The sequence below is a fragment of the Nannobrachium achirus genome (genome assembly GCF_963921795.1).
Source record: "Nannobrachium achirus genome assembly, chromosome: 18".
Classification (NCBI taxonomy): domain Eukaryota; kingdom Metazoa; phylum Chordata; class Actinopteri; order Myctophiformes; family Myctophidae; genus Nannobrachium; species Nannobrachium achirus.
The window spans coordinates 26,850,321-26,867,797 of record NC_137825.1 but is presented as its reverse complement, the minus strand read 5'-3'; the positions used below and the strand labels follow the sequence as shown (position 1 = coordinate 26,867,797).

At 39.3% G+C, this 17,477-nt stretch overlaps 1 protein-coding gene across 4 annotated transcripts; it reads left to right on the top strand.

Moving 5' to 3' along the window:
- The first annotated feature begins 781 nt into the window (after positions 1 to 781).
- On the top strand, positions 782 to 17,025 carry map2k4b (mitogen-activated protein kinase kinase 4b). 4 transcript variants are annotated; one of them, XM_080748158.1, is made up of 13 exons: positions 782 to 997; positions 1,653 to 1,688; positions 2,222 to 2,254; positions 4,534 to 4,630; positions 5,262 to 5,436; positions 7,021 to 7,140; positions 7,323 to 7,442; positions 7,546 to 7,597; positions 7,697 to 7,824; positions 10,079 to 10,156; positions 10,746 to 10,894; positions 11,606 to 11,651; positions 12,870 to 17,025. In XM_080748158.1, the coding sequence occupies exons 1-13, from the start codon at positions 877 to 879 to the stop codon at positions 12,981 to 12,983; spliced, it is 1,269 nt and encodes a 422-aa protein (XP_080604284.1). In that variant the 5' UTR covers positions 782 to 876; the 3' UTR covers positions 12,984 to 17,025. The 4 variants fall into 4 exon arrangements, with proteins under 4 accessions (XP_080604284.1, XP_080604283.1, XP_080604286.1 ...); XM_080748157.1 differs by having other exon boundaries at positions 4,522 to 4,630; XM_080748160.1 differs by lacking the exon at positions 2,222 to 2,254.
- Positions 17,026 to 17,477: the final 452 nt, after the last annotated feature.

The following is a 17,477-nucleotide window of genomic DNA, read 5'->3' as shown; positions in this document are numbered from 1 at the left end:
TATTTTAAGGTGATTTTTAAGGTGACCGGTGTGGTGATATGGACATTCACTTATTAAGAATGTATAATCTGTATGAATGTTGGCCAAAGGCTACAATAAATGGAGTTACTTTTGAAATGTTTTATTTTATGTGCATGCCCATTTCTTTCATTCTTTATTTGATTTCCAAAGCTGGTTATGATATATTTTCACAAATTACAATGTTTACATAACAGCAGAATTTATGAACACAGCAAATCAATTATTCTAGCTTATTCTGGCCTTGGGGGGTAATGTATAGCTCCTCCCACTACTTCTGTGCTCCTGGGTTTTGTGCAAAGGGGTCAAGGGTTGCTAACTATCTGAAAATCAAATGAGGGACACCTGGCTGGACGTCCTATAATAACCTCCTAAAATAACCTAAAATAAAATCTCACTGCACATACTTACATATTTATTTTGCTATATTTAACCACTTGAACCCCTGCATCAATATATTATGGGCGGAACATTTAGGCAAACCAAGTTTGGGTCCCAAGAATCCCTCCTAGGAATGTGAAGTAAAAAGTGGCTTCAAATTCCCAATAAATATTTGCATTTAAAATGCAAATGTAGCGGAGTAAAAGCATCATGAGCTTGCAAAAATAAATAAACAATAATGTACTTGGGACTGGGTAAGTTACTGTACACGAGTGGCAGTGAACCTAGCTCTTACGATGTCGTGTCTTCCGTCACTGACTCACCACAGACGTGGCCGTGTGTTCTGCAACAGAACTGCGCTCGGCTGGCGCAGTGTCCCGTTTGGAGAGAGAGAGAGGGCGAACTTTAGCGCTCTCTCTCTCTGCGCTTGCAGCCCCGCTGAGCGCTGCTGTGCCGCTGCTGGAATCCAACACAACAATGGCGACTCCCAGTCCTCCTGACAGCAACTCAACAAGCAACAGCAACATCGCAGGCTCCACGTCGCACCAGCACCACCCGCAGACTCACAGCCTGACCACGGTCAGCAGCAGCATGCAGGGTAGGCAGATCGGACGGGCTCTGATCGCCTTGTCCCACTTTATACTGAGACATCAGACATTGGTCTGCTTTTTTAGCTCCCCATGAAACTACATGGCTATTGGCTACCAAAGTTAGCATTGATGCAGTAGCCTTTTCCATTAGCCTTATAGGCCTGCCTGTGCGACAATCTCAACCCTTTTATTCTCCCGCACGCACCATTATAGTCCAGAGATTCCCTGACTTGACAATCGTCACAAATCGCTACATTTGTTTCAATATAACAGTACTGCTATCAGTGGATTTTCATCAATCGATGTTAGCTCTTATATGCTGCTGCATGTACCACGGAGGCCTACATTGGACAGTGTCCTCCCTCTCTTCGCATAAGCGACTATGCATGCATAACTCTGTCTACTACATTATAACTCAGTAATAATAGCGTTTAAACCCTCCTTGTCTGATGTGTATTAGCCTTTATGATACGTTTACGTATTTGCATTTTGACAGCATCATAATATGACAGAAAATGCAAACTGGGTATGTGCCACCCTAAGCAATAGGCTACTACTAATTATGTAGGAAAATGATTTCTTAAATTGTTAGCAGAATTGAGTTGCATGATCTATAAATGTCCCCGATTTTTTAGTATCAAATGTTTTATCTAAACCTTACAGAAACCAACACGTGCTGGAGATGTCAAAATGAAACAGGTATTCAACACTCATTTCTAGAGATTTTCTCTAGGTTCTTCTCTTGAAATCCTTTGAAATGTTTCCCATCAGCATTGCTATTTTAAATTGTTTTCCCAGCTTTGTAAATTATACATCTTCTTCATTTTACTTGCATGTCATTCCATTACTCCATTCTCTGTTGCACATTGCGAAATTGTTGTCAGAAAGCTCTCTTGAGATATTATTCCAGAGGGCTTTACATTGGTCTATTTTCCCTTGTGCTAGCCTGCAACACATTGCTGACTTGTTCATATCTGCAGTAAACTACTTAGCTTTGGACCGGATTTACAAACTTGTATCCCCTATACCGAGATATACCGGACGATGGATCAGAGACCGCAAAAATTGTCCTTCTTTATTAGTCAGTCAAAGCAGATTCACTGTAACCTGCCGTTCCACTCTGTGGCATTTGCACTGGCAGGTATGGTTTGATTGCCGAAATGATTAGAACACCAACCCAAACTGATAGAAGCCCAAAGGAAATGTAGTAAAATGTGTTTTCTTTACTTCAGGGTTTCAGATAAGCCTGTCTGGAGTCCCCCAAAGTAAGCATTAGAACTCGCACACATAGCACACCGACCTCCTCTCTCTGTGGTTATATCTTAATAGTATAAAATGGCTTCCTTTGACTCCAACCATACTGACATTCAAATATTGGGTGATGTGAACTGTGCTGCCTGGCAAACTTGTCTTCCCATGTTGTGGAGGTATTTTCCTTTTCTTCCCCCAGCTTCTGATTGAGTCTGTTCATCACACTGATGTCAGATGCGATGGAGCAGGGAAAATGAAGCCACTTAATACTATTGGAACAGCCTGTGTGGTGCTCTGGTAGTTGGGAAGTCTGTCCACTGTTCACTGCTCCTAACTAATACGAACTCGGATATGGGCAAGGAAGATTAATTTTTTTTGCACCTGGGCTTAAAGGTTATGGGATCTGTTTGCACCCCAGGATTGGTCCCGTAGGGCATGGTAAAGAGGACTCAACACTTTTAACACAACACTTTTCATTGTAACTGGGCTTAGCTATGCTCTGGATGTAAATGATATCCTCTGATTAGGGCTGGGCGATATGACATCAATATCACTATTGTTCCCAACCTTTGCCTTGATTACGATAATGAAATAAGTGATAATAGCAGATATACAAAAATACACATTGTGGTGCGTTGTGAGCTTTAGATAGGCTATTTTCGCAATTTCTATATGCCACTATTGCACATTGAAGTATAATACAGGGTTAAGTGGTTAATAAGACTAATCAGAAATTCTATTAAAAGTTTTCTGTTGATTTGTTTATGTATAAGAAATTCAGAAATTATTATCAAAAACGTTCTGCTTCTCAATTAACCTGCATCAGCAAGATCGGATATTGGTTCTAAATATTGGCATATACACATACACACAAAATTGCCCAGCCCTACCTCTGATGTGCCCAATTCACTTATTGTGTGACTGGGAGAAATGCACTACATTCACCAGCAGCCAATAAATGTGGTCACAAAGTAACTAGTTGTATTCGAATTACTTTGGCACACATTTTAATGAAGTGTTAGATAAGTGTTGGGTCACTTTGATATCTTGAGGGAATTGCTCAAGTCTGAACTGCACAATTCTAAATGTAATCATTGGATTGGTCATGCATTGGGATTCCCAATATCAGTCTTTTGCCCATAATAAGTGGAACTGTACTGCAAGATAGCAGTCTGTTTAAACAAAATAAACCCTGTTTGTTTAATGAAGTTAAGGCAAAAGAAATGGCACAGGTACTGTTGTCTTGAGTACTGGGAACCCCTGCACTTCTGGGCACTTGCCTGCTTGTGTTTAAAGTGCATTTTGTGCTTCCTTTGATCCTTGAGAACATGCTTGAGACAATCCTAAAGTCCCTTGGGTCATTCTGTGTATGAAAGATGATCTCTTTAGAGTTGGTGTTTTTCCTAGCATGAGTAAGTGAAATTGTGATGATGCCACACAATAATCTTCAGGCCATTTCATACCTTTGTTTCCCTTTTCTTTTTTTTACCTCAATATAATTACACAGTGTAACACTGTCTGTTGGGCCACAGGGATGTTTTGACAACATTTATTGTTTAATCTCTATGGAGATTTATTATATCTAGGGGTGCACCGACCGATACCACTTTTTCACAACCATGGAAATTGAGTGGTTTACATAATGTATAGTTTTTTAACTGTCCATTTAAAAAGAGCAGGAATTCTCCCTTGAAATAGCATACGTTATAATAATCTTATGCAAGCATTACTTATGGCCAATCGGTGTCTGTAGAGACCCTGCTCAGCTGTTAATTGACAACCAACTAGCCAATTACAATGCAGCTGTCCCTATGGGTTATGGGAACGATGGCGCTTAGAAACATGCATGTCATTTTCAGTTATTAGAACAGTCTGTCTTAACCAGTTGTTTTCACAAACGGCAGATAGCTACTCGATATTCCTTATCTTTTATTACTCAATAATTGGTAGCATTTTGGAATTTTCTTGCATTTAAGAAAATAAAGTAGGTAAATATGTGTTCACTGTTGTTGACACATTGCATCAGTTCTTCGCATTGTCGGGCTTAACTGCGTGTTTCAGCTTGGTATTGTCCCGTCACCTGATATCGGTATCGGCATCGGTGCACCTGTAGCTAAGTAGAGACAGTTACAGTACCAAGGTAAGACAGGCATTTTGTCACACTGTGTCTGCTGTGCATCATCGTATTTTATCTGTTCTTTACATTAGTGTGTGTTCACCCCACAGTACGTTGTCCATGCTGTGGGACTTTGGCTGTGTTCTTATCTCTTTGCCGTGCCAGGTAAACGTAAAGCGCTGAAGCTGAACTTCGCCAATCCTCCCGTGAAACCGGCCTCCAGACTTCCTCTCAATCCACCACCACCAGCTCCCTCTTTCCAGAACCCGCACATGTTAGTAAAGATAACATAATTATCTCTGTCTTTCTGTTACTACATGTGTCTGGTAGAGCCAGACCAATATTGACCATTAGTTGCCTTTTTTTTTACATATTGGTATTGGCCATTTTGCAGCTGATTTTACCACTTAAAACTTGGTGTCCCCGTTTTGAGTTATGTCATTGCGTATCGCTTTGTGACATAATATTTGGCACTTGTAGATTGGCAATTATATTGACAAAATATAGTGAAAACATTGATAATCAGTAAGTCTAGCACTACTCTCTAAATTATGTTATATAGCTTAGAGAATAGAGATATTAGAACCTTGCTGCCTGGTCTAAATTCATTGATTCTTTTTTTTAATTTTTTTATATTCTTTTGAATTGCAGCTGCCTGAGATTTTTCAGTATTTGCACTCGCCAGGTTGTCTGCCCTCAAAGGCAATGAATTGTGGAGAATGGAGCGAGGGCATTCTTCAAATGTTTCTTGAATTAGTGAGGCTCAGAGATTGCTGATGAAATATTTAGCGCCTCGATGCTAATCTATAATGTATGCTCGCTCTGTCCCACACTGTGCTTCTCTCACCCCCCCCCCCCCCCTTTCACCATCTCTTCTTCCTGTCCTCCTAACCACCACCTTCCAGAGAGCGTCTGCGGACGCACAGCATCGAGTCGTCGGGGAAGCTGAAGATCTCTCCTGAGCAGCATTGTGACTTCACGGCGGAGGATCTGAGAGACCTGGGAGAAATCGGCCGCGGGGCCTACGGCTCCGTCAACAAGATGGTGCACAAACCCACGGGCCAGATTATGGCTGTCAAGGTGACTCGGACAGACCCATCTTGAGCTGGCCGTATTTAGGGCCGTCGCGATTATTACATTTTACATGACCATTTATTTGTCTCTCAAATAATTGCAAATAATTACAATACTGACATTTGACAACATTGCACTTTAAACATTGATAGTGGAAGTAGCCGATCTACAAGCTCACAACGTGTACAGCGCATTGTGAGCTTGTATTGACTTAAATTAGTTGTTGTCATTATCCTATGCTGTCTGGGTGTATACTCACCAGGCAACATCTTGCTACATGTAGTCTAAAGGCTTTTGTACACCTGACCAAGCCCACATTTTTGTGCCAAACATTTGCATGAAAACAAAGTGGTCATTAAATACTCGTGTTTCTAATGACCCTGCACACAGGAGATGCAATTTCATGCGAGTGAAACCTACTAGAAAGCACATTTGGGAAATCCTAGTTGCGAATAGGGTATGGGACGCTAAGCGATATTATTGTTTATCGCGATAAAGAACACACATGATAATCGTATCGTGGAGAATTAATATATTGTGATATCGTCCTCCGTCATGCACTGGGATCAATTCACCTTTTATTTGCCGAGCTGCAGATCCGGTACCACACAAACCCTCTATAACTGGTAAAAGGTACTTATAATATACGTACTTGATACAGTCTTTTTTTTCACTCTCTATCAAATGTCTTTGCCAAAAAATAGCCGATCTACAAGCTCACAGCGCGTGAGCTTGTAGATGTTCCCGCCCCAGGATAATGGATTTGATAATCACGATAATATCGTAAATCGTGATTTATTTTGTCACAATAATCGTGATATGACATTTTCATATTGTCACATCCCTAGTTGCGAAGCTGTGGGCTTGAGGCTGGAGTGCTTACCTCCACAGGGCAACTCAAGTCAAGTGCTTCCTATAATTGACTAATATAAAAAAGTGCCAGAGCAGTAGTCTTCGTAGCTGGGACCTACAGTATACACTCCCCTGCCTGACTGAATAATTGGTTTAAGCCATTCAACGGGTACACATTATTGTGTATTATTATTTTATGCTTTAACTATTGAAAAACAGCACAGAGTGCCGCGCTGCAAGCGTTTTTTTGTGTGAAAAAAGCATGTTTCTACGTCAGTGGTTCTCAAACTCTTTCATGTCAAGGACCCCTAGAATTATATGTATTTGGCCGCCGACCCCGTCTCAATATTTTGTATCAGGGACCCCCCAGAAGCAAATATTTGAGTTAAAAATGTTCACTTTAAAAATTAGATATTCAAAGACATTTTCATATTTTTCAAAAATTGCAGATCTACAAGCTCGCAGCGTGTCACTGTGAGCTTGTATATCTGCTATTTTTCAATAGTTAAAGCATTCAATAAGCTTAGGCTAAATGGGTTAATAACATAGATTAAGTTAGACCCACATTTGTTTCATCTGAAAATCTTTTTTCGTTTCAATATATAGAATTTGTTGTATTCGTCGCCTCCCTCAATCAAATCAAAATGTAACAAATGAATACATTAAGTCTACCTTTGTGGCCACTAATAGGGGTTAGTGGGTAAATGTAAGTGTGTTAATGTAGTGTTTGTCTCTCAGAGGATCCGCTCCACGGTGGATGAGAAGGAGCAGAAGCAGCTCCTGATGGATCTAGACGTGGTGATGAGGAGCAGCGACTGTCCCTACATCGTTCAGTTCTACGGCGCCCTCTTCAGAGAGGTCTGACTAATAACCTCCAAGACTCTTGTTTAATTGATGTTTGCCGCATTTTTCTTTTGCGAATCCGTTATTTCCGGGGTGCAACAATGTCATGCAACAAAGTATAAATTATGTCTTATATTTGAAATATCACACTGTCTATTGTTTGGCTAATTTGATTAACATTTGCTCTATACTTCCAGGGTGACTGTTGGATATGTATGGAACTCATGTCTACCTCGTTCGACAAATTCTACAAATATGTATATTGCGCATTAGATGACGTCATTCCAGAGGAAATATTAGGCAAAATAACATTAGCAGTGAGTAGATACTTTAGTTTTTGTCATTTCATGTCAAGCATGTTTTCTGATCACGAGTGCAAGGAGGCTTTCAGTTAATGTGTTTTACTTCATCTTCCAACAGACCGTTAAAGCACTGAACCACTTAAAAGAAAACTTGAAAATAATCCACAGAGGTAAGTTTCTGTCACTTTAGTGGATTGCGCTTTTTGTTGCCAGTCAGTATTTGGCACAGAAATGCTTACCCTCAGTACCCTGTGTCCCATATGTTCCAGACATCAAACCTTCCAACATTCTAATGGACCGAAAGGGTAACATCAAGCTGTGTGACTTTGGCATCAGTGGTCAGCTGGTGGACTCGATAGCCAAGACCAGAGATGCAGGCTGCAGGCCGTACATGGCGGTAAGCAGATGGCATTATACAGGCTATAGCAGTCAGGTTGTCAATGTGGACTATATTGTCCACTACTCCTATTCCTATAAAGCAGGGGTCTTCAACATGGGGTCCGCGACCCCTAGGGGGTCTGTGGGGATACTGCAGGGGATACCCGAAATTGTTGAAGTTTTATATATTTTCTATTTAAAAAAAGAGATACAAAATAATTTGTCTTTAAATATAAAAACATGATTCTGTCTCTTTTGAATAGCTTGTATACATGATTATTGTGCAATTGACAGATTGTTAGTGATAGATTGATAGTATTGAAATTGGTTCTTCTCAGTTAATAAGGTATGTTTATAAATGGCAGTGGTGCGGCCACTTGTACATGCATGTTTAAAATAAAAGCATGACTATAATAATCTATTATTTTAATAGCATAGTATTGAATGCACATTAACTTCGTATGTTTATACACATGAAACACAATTTTAAACATATAGATATATGTTGTAGCTCCACCCCCACCCTACGAGGTAGGGGGTCCCTGCTTCATCTCCCCATCAGTTTGGGGAGATGAAAAACGTTGAAGACCCCTGCTATAAAGTTATCAAGCTATGCAAGTTATTTGTTATATCTGCCCTGTGCACCTTTTGTTTACGAAGCCTAAAAGCCAAACAGAAATGTAATTCTTATTCATAATGTTCCAATGTTCAACGACAGAAACTCAATTAAATCACTTATCAAAGTTATTTGAGCATCAATTAATCGCCAAGTAAAATGTCATAATCGTGAGCGCTCTACTCTCAGACATTAAGCAGTTTCCTATTTGGGTGAAAGTAAAAAAATAAAGGGTAATATTGCCATAAATAGCAGATCTACAAGGTCACAGCGCATCACAGTACAACAATCTATAAAATATGTCTTACGTTTTTGATAATGGTGCCATCATTGCACAGCCAGTGTGTGCTAATGCTTGTAAGTGGCTGCATGGTTATGCCGCTCGTGTTCATCCAATTGTCACGCTTCATACACCCCAACTATAAATGCCAAATACTCTGCACACATCAGACCTATAGTCAAACATATGAAGCAGCAAAGTGTTGCACTGTTGGAGAATATTTATCCTCAGCAGCCATGACTTCTATGCTAACATATAGACCAGTGGTTTTCAACCTTTTTCATATCAAAGTCCATTATTTATTCTGAGAGCGTAAAATGAAACCAAATTTGGTTTAATTGAAACCAAGTTTGGTTTCATTTTACACTCAAGAGTTAAAGATCCATTAGGTTCCATTTGATTACCAACTCCATCATTTAGCTGGGGACCACCTGGAACCCCCTCAAGGACCACTGGTTGAGAGCCACTGATATAGACTATTCTTGGTGGCTGAATAATTCCTAGTGACACATGTGCAGGGGTGTGTACTAGAGCGCCGCTCCACTTGACTATAGTTTGAGCTGCACGTGGTCCTGTAAGAGTGCGTCTACCTCGTGCATCGATCGAAAAGACCTTTCTCACCTCTTAAAAAAAGCTGCAGAGTGTCAACAGTGTGAATTGACATAGGAATGAATGACCCTGCCTGGATGCATATCAATGGTCCATTGTATGACCTGCTTAGTACCAGTCTGTAGGTGTGGCGAACTAGATGTTATGAAGCAGTCCAAAGAGAACATGGATTCATTAATTAAATTACAGAGGTGACGTCTGCAAGGTTAAACGTATTTGACCCATTATGCAAGTAAAATAAATAGAATAACATTACATATTGCGGGTTAATAAATAGGTCAACATTTTAAAGAGGTTATTTCACTCGGCGATCACTCGCATGCGTCTGTATGCGTGAGCGTGTGGGTGTGATATAGCACTGTACTAGTTAAAAATCCACAGTACATCAACGCACATGTGGTACAACAGCTCTAAACTAACAAAGAGAAATGTCGTCATGTATTCCCGTCAGTCATTCCTGGGGATAAAGTGGTTAAAACCTCTGGTTGGGAGTACTTAAGAGTACCCAGTGTAAACGTACTGCAGTCCAGATATGGGCATGGATGGATGTTAGCCATCAGTGTGTCCTGGATCATGGTTAACATACAGCTTGTGTACAGCTGGATAAAAGGCTATTTACACTATAGTTCCTCCTTCATCCACTGAAAAAGGCTAATGGCTCCAGCCATTTGAAACAGCTAATGGCCCTAAAAGATGTCTCCACCGTGAAATACTGTGCTGGGCTTGACTGTGTGTGTTCTAATCTACTGTGTGCGGTTTGTTTTCCAGCCGGAGAGGATAGACCCCAGTGCTTCCAGACAAGGATACGATGTCCGGTCCGACGTATGGAGCTTGGGAATCACTCTGGTGAGTCTATACGTTTTTTTTTTTTTTTTTTTTGTGATCATGAAACTTTCACAAATGTATGTCTGAGGATTGTTTTTTATAGTTTCTTTTTTGTTTTATAGGGATCGGACGATATGAACATTTCACATCACGATTATTGACAAAAGAAATCGCGATTTACGATATTATTGCGAATCAAAATCCAATCCATTATCCTGAGGCCCAAAAATGCTCCACCTCACGACGCGTCACGTTGTGAGCTTGTAGATCTCGCAATTTTTGGCAAAGAGAGTGATAGAGTGAAAAAAGAACGTATATTAGTACCATTTACCAATTATAGAGGGTTTAAGTGGTACCGGATATGCAGCTCGGCAAATAAAAGGTGAATTGATCCCAGTGCATGACGGAGGACGATATCACGATAAATTAAATATCCACGATGCGATTATCGTGTGTGTGTGATAATCGATAATATCACGTATCGTCCCATCGCTATTGTTTTACTATGGCGCTGTTATGTATGCGTAGAGGTGTGAAATAGAGTTGTGCTTGTGTGTGGAGGATGAGTTCACCAGTGTATCAAGTGTCAGTATTTTGTGTTTGTTTTCAGTACGAGCTGGCCACCGGAAGGTTTCCATACCCAAAGTGGAACAGTGTCTTTGACCAGCTGACCCAAGTGGTGAAGGGGGAACCTCCTCAGCTCAGCAACTCGGAGGAGCGGCAGTTCTCTCCCAAATTCATCAACTTTGTTAACCTATGGTGAATAACGATGGCCAGAATTCTGTATTGCATATTAATGTTGTTTTTAATTTTTTTTGTAGCCTAATGTGTTAAACTGCCACACATAGGATTTTGAGGTAGAATTCAATTCAATTCAATTTTAAGTAGCGGACTCAGGTCCAAATACACCCTTAGTCTGGATGCATACCGTGAACTGCTCATTATGTGGCTTGAGAGCGCCACAATGATGCTGTTTACGATACATGCAGCCGTTGCATGAACTTGAACATTTAATGTTAGAAGTGCTTTAAAAGTCCTCACTCCCGCAGTGACAAACATCTGACTAGCACTGCACCTTCTGGGTTTTTTAAGGAGTATTCTATAATATTATTATATTATATACCGGTATAGAAATCTATAATATGAAATGATGCCTTTAAAATATGAAGGATCCAGTGTTGATCCAGGAAGTACCATAGGTCGCCAGTGCAGTTAAAGAAAAATAATTCAAATTACTTTTATTTTCTTTTTAAATTAGCAATTGTATAATATTATTATTTTATTAAAGAAAGTGTCAATAACTATTAATAGGTAATTTTTTTTTATTTTTCTCATGTACCAGACAGGTGAGAAAGTCTAGTCTTGAAGTAACTGTTTTTGCTGCCCTCTGCTGGCAGATGCCCAGGGCTGCATTATATTCATGAATGATTATTTCTAATAGTTTCGTACTTTTCCAATTCTTTTTACCAGCCTTACAAAGGATGAGTCAAAAAGGCCAAAGTACAAGGAGCTCCTGGTAAGTTCACTAACACATCTATATAAATTGCAGTCAAAATGTAGTTTGCATTCAATACACAACCAACAACAGCAACCTACAATACAAAATTATTTTGAAGCAGTGTTCTCTTTTTTCCCCTTTTTATACACTTGAGAACTGTGGTCAGAAATAATGCTTATTAAATAATGCTTATCACCGCAGCATTTAGAACAAAACAACGTCTTTTTGCATAAACAAAATACATTGGTCCAAACCCAGTTCAGCTCTGTTCCAAAAATTAAACAAATCCTCTTGCTGTCCGTCAAGCTTTCCTTCAGTTACATGACCTGTCTGTTAATATTGACGTACGGGGACGTTACCTGTGCGTTGAACAGGGTCCGCCGTCTGTACTTGGGTCAACGGTGTACTCCAAAGTCCAAACACAGAATCCTGAATGGCAATAATTCCACAAATCCAAGTCTCCAAACAATTGGCATCCAATAAATCCCTAGCTCCAATTCCCCACCCTGGTTCCCAAACGCATTGGAGGAGGAAAAGTTTGACTTAAATAACTTTTAAAACTCCAGTCTCTACCAACTCCAGCCTCTACCAAAACAAATGAGAAACGGATAATGCTGGACAATAAGTCCTTAAGCTGCTGCTACCAGCATACAGACTGACCCCCACACACTCAATCACACACCTGCTGAATATCTCAGTCATGAGCAGGGAGGTTGACAGCTGACACAATAAATTAGAATCAATTGTCGATGGCTCTGGCCAACAAATTCCTCCCCTCCCCATGGAGGAAGCTGACCAAAGAAAATAGATGTTTACCCGGGACTCAAACTAGTGAAAACAAGCACACAACACGTCGCTTCGTGTCTCGTTGTGAGCTTGTAGATCGTCTATTTTTACTACTTCTTAAACATTTGTTTGCTAATTTATGGAATTTCTTCGATTTTTCTTCGATTTCTTCAAAAAATTATTGAAAAAATAATAATTTAATTTGTTTTTTAATTCATGAAATTATGCTTTTTCGTAATGTTTTTGGAAAATGTTTAAAAAAAAAAAAAAAAAAATGTAGAAAATACAAAATAAAGGGACCCATAAAAATGTATTTGGGAACCAACCACTGTTGTAAATTGACAATTTTCACTTAAAATGTTTGAATAGTATTTGCGTATAATGACATGCCCAAAATAAGGATACCAGGTTAACAAGCTAATCTGAATTTGTTGCTATGTCTCACCCCAGAAACATCCATTCATCCTGATCTTTGAAGAGCGCTTCGTGGATGTTGCCACATACGTGATTCGCATCCTGGATCAGATCCCTGCCTCCCCCATCTCCCCTATGTATGTAGACTGATGGAGGCCTGCTGCAGGGGGCCGGGGTGGGCACCGAACACTGCAACACACGACGGGTGGGACACTACGCAACGCGCGGCGCATGACATCTTAGCCCTCAGATGCAGAGTTACTTAGGATCACCTGTTTGTTCACACATGTTCCAACAAAGGAAAAGTTCCAAATTGCCCTGTGCAATATGATTACTGTTATTATCATCATTATTATCATCATCAAACAGATCCTTATGCTACCCATCCAATGTCAGTGAAATGTTGAAAATCACAAAATGAAACATTTTCACCGAGCAAATCTTGAAGGCATAACAATGTCTCGAACTCGGATGTACACAAATACAGAACCTACCAAATAAAAATGTTGAAAAAGTGACACTTATTACGTATGAAAAAAAAAAAAAAAAAACTATGGGATTGTACATTGTCGACCGTATGTATGGGTTTGTGTGTTCACCTCCGCATTGTTCAATTATGTACAGATGTATGCAGAATCAGATAGACCTACTGTCTAAAACACACACGATCACGCAGTTTGTTGTGGGCACCTTCACTCATGCTAAATGAATGCGTATGCAAAAGTATTTTTCTTCTGGAAGCTGATTGACAGGGTAGCGTGGCTTTACTTTTTTGTTTTTGGTTCCTTTTTTTTATATGCAATCTGTGAGAGTTTCTGTCTTGATAGACGATTGGGACAACATGATACAATATCTCACATTAAATGCTACATTGCCTGATATAAATTTGCTCCAGGACATAACGTCCGCCGATGTAAATGTGTATGTATATAGTACATCTTATCTGCTGTTCTTGGCAGGTTCTTTACAGCAGTTGAGGCTTGTTGTTCCCCAAATGGAGAAAGATGTTCTTGGCAGACCCCAGTCAAGTGGTCAAGAAGAGCTTAAGACTACAGTTGTTGTCATGTGTGGTGACATACTGTAAAAGGATATTATAAACCATCTCCCATAGTTAAAGGATACAGCGAGTTGAGAATAATACATTGGCCTTTTAAGCGTTGTACAGTTGAACAGCTCATTAGGTCAACAATACACTTGGCATGCTCTTCTTCAGTGACTCGGCATGTTCCTCTAGCTTGCAGTGATGATGGAATGTTCCATTTCCTTTGCCGAACCATGTATTACATTGTGGGTGGGTCTCCATAGTCTTAATGTGCATCAACGCTCCTTACCTGCTTTCCTAAAGCTGCAGCTGGTGGGGCGCTTCATTCTCCAGACTATAGAGACGCACCCTTTTTGTCTTTCTTTCTCGGAAAGCCACGTCTACCAGTCGGGGTCACCCATGATCCATGTGTAAAATTTGGTGGGGAAAACCAACACGATTTGGCGTAATTTAGCTAGTTAACCAAACTGTACGGTGCGTGTAAAGGGGTGAGGATGGTGGCCGTTCAACATTGGGGCGTCAGCCATGTTGGAAAATGGCTGAAAAACCGATGTTGTTGATGTCAGGGGTTTTGGGGACACTGCATATTTGTGGTATATTCAGGAGGTCGGGACATCATATTGCAACTGGTAGAGAAGCCTTGTAGGCGAGACAATTCTCTATTGTGTAGTCGGAGAATACTGTCAGCTTTCTCTTCGTAATGCTATAAAAACCAGACAGAATCATGGAAACAAGAGAATTATTTCTCACAGAATATGGACACGGGAAGCTAACTTACAATACAACTGGTGAATATAAATGAGAAGTACATATTGTATAAATGGCAATTTACTAGAATGTTCATATTAGATTATAAGATAATATTAAGGGCAATGAGTATTATATTGTATCTTTATCGAGGGTTAAAAAATAAAGTTCACATTGAAAGATTCCAAATCTGTATGGTGGTATTCTTGTGGACACCAATGAAAGGTAATCGCAGAAATGCTTTTGCTGTGATACATTTATTGCTCGACAGTATACATGGCAGTGGAAAGATACTGTATTTTACAAAATAGTACTGTAAAGCAATTCAGTGGCCAAGCAACAAAGAAGCTTCTGTCAGATGTGATTTCTTTTTTTTTAACTTGATAACGGAAAAGAGACAAAAAAACAACAACAACCTCATCACATAAAACACAGGCCCAGTAGATATTGGTCATCTATGCAAAACGGGTTAGAAAGAGAAGAAAGGAACTCAACTTAAGTATATTTGAAGAGGATGGGCTTTAGTACATGTAACAAGTGCAACAGTTCATTCGTAAGAAACAGGAAAATTTGTTTGGCAATACAAAATGCCAAATGAGAACAAATGCTTGTTTGTAGTTTTAAAGGCACATACTTATGAATGCACTATGAATCCTCTCCCATTTAATTGCCAAACAATATGGCCATGGTACTTTCATGTTGGTTGAAATCTCAAATTAATTGACTTCTTGCTGAACTATAAGCTTTTTTTCTTTTCCTTCTGAGACACTTTGAATTAGAGTATCAACATTTTCTCACATTATGACAGCTAGTTATAGGCTAGGGTGCAAGTTTATGCTGTGTTATGTGCAGTATTATTCACAGTTAAGATCTGAATATATTACTTTATTCCTATTCACAAGTGCTGGTCATTTCTGCTTCATATTTTTCCCTCAGGAAGATTTGTTTAAGAAAATTAATTTCCTTCTTGAAGTGGTCGGTTCACTTTGCATCATATTAAGAGTAATTTTGGCTAAGATATGTGCATGGTCAAAATGGTAGCAATGGAAATAAACAAAGAAATCCCAATCTATCATAAAGGAATGTCAGTATAAATACATGATAATGTATAAATATAAATGAAAAATAAAATAAATATCTTCATGTGATCGTCTTGGAAATACAAAGAAAATGTGAAATTCATAAGGACAAAATAAACATTTTAAGTGAATATTTGGGAAAGAATAATAGAGATGACATTTAAGTTTTCTTTAACATTCCTCTGGCTTTGTGTTAAGTTAAAGGAGCACTTCACCCAGTTTCAACCTCTTCATATAATTGGTCCTCACTAATGTTTTAATACAGGGGTCTTCAACAGGGGGTCCGGGACCCCTAGGGGGTCCTCAGTTACTACAGGGGGGCCACCAGATCTTTGTGAGATAGGATCATGTTTTTTACATCAACCATTTGAATCCTAGCATCCCTATTCTGAGTGGAACATTAGCCAAAAATAGCAGATCTACAAGCTTGCTGCGAGGCGTTGTACGCTTGTAGAACGGCTATTTTTTGGCAAAGAGGTTTGTAGAGGGAAAAGAAGAGCAGACTAACTATGTATTTGTCGGTTCAAGTGGTTCAATGTCTGAAAATACACATTACTCCAACATGATGACAGTGCTGTCAAACAACTCTAAGCTGTCGAAGAAATCTATGAACATTTTTAATCTGCAACACAATTGTATACAATAATAGTGGGGGTCATTTATCTCTCTCTCAGCTAAGGGGTCCTTGGCCTGAAAACGTTGAAGACCCCTGCTTAAATAAGATGGCACATGTGAGACAATGGACAGTTGAGAAACCAGCCTACTACAATGACATCATTGGGAATTCCAAGCTAATCGAAACTATAGACTCTCTCTTCCTGCAAAGTTGGCACGCTGAAACAGAAGCCTTTGTTATGGCATTAATACAAATCTCATTGAAATGGCCAAACTTGCCTTTCCGATGACTACCGGTAGGCAGGATTCTGAACTGTCCACAGCCCTCCTCTGAGACACAGACTGAATAGACAGAAATGGTGCCATCTTATAATGAGCATTAGTGAGGAGTCTGAGGACCAATTATAATGAAGATGGGTTTTGTGGTTCTTTAAAATCAAATGACATTATAATCTCTTATAGTTCTCTTAACAAAATGCAGCTAATTAAGGGGGGTCAGGAAAGCAACTAGTGTTTCCTTATACAGTATTCTGTGTTTTTGATGAATACATTTGTAATTGTTTATGATGGAAAATCACAAATACTAGCAATGCTACTTTCAGAGCTTTCAAATTTGTAATAACCTGTCATAATTAAAGCTGAGTTTTATTTGTTTAGTAGAGTAAATCTGTGATAAGACCAAAGGCTGTTCATATAGGTATGTCAAAAACAACAACCCTCCTATTCTGTGAATAAATATGCCCAAATAGAGTGAAAATAAACTTGTATAAAAAGGTCCTTGGAAGGAATGACAATCTTTTCTGCACACATAATCTAGGCTGAAGCAATAAAAAGTGACAAATGTGTACTAAGCTACCGGTGAAAAGTACAAATTTCTTTCTCATATTTACATAAAATAAACTGATTACACAATTGTTTCTAGGTTGCAACGTGTTTCTCCCACACCACTGACAAAATATGCAGACTTCAACTTGTCTCTGTCAGTGAAAATAGTCATGATATTTACAAATTGGCCATACTAAGTAATCCAATTTGATTTTATAATCTTTCTTGTTTCCAGTAATACAAACATAAACTCAGACTCAGAAAGCATACAATGACTGTTAAAAATGTGTCTTCAAGTCTAGTTGGAATAACACTGACATTGAATGCAATTCTTGC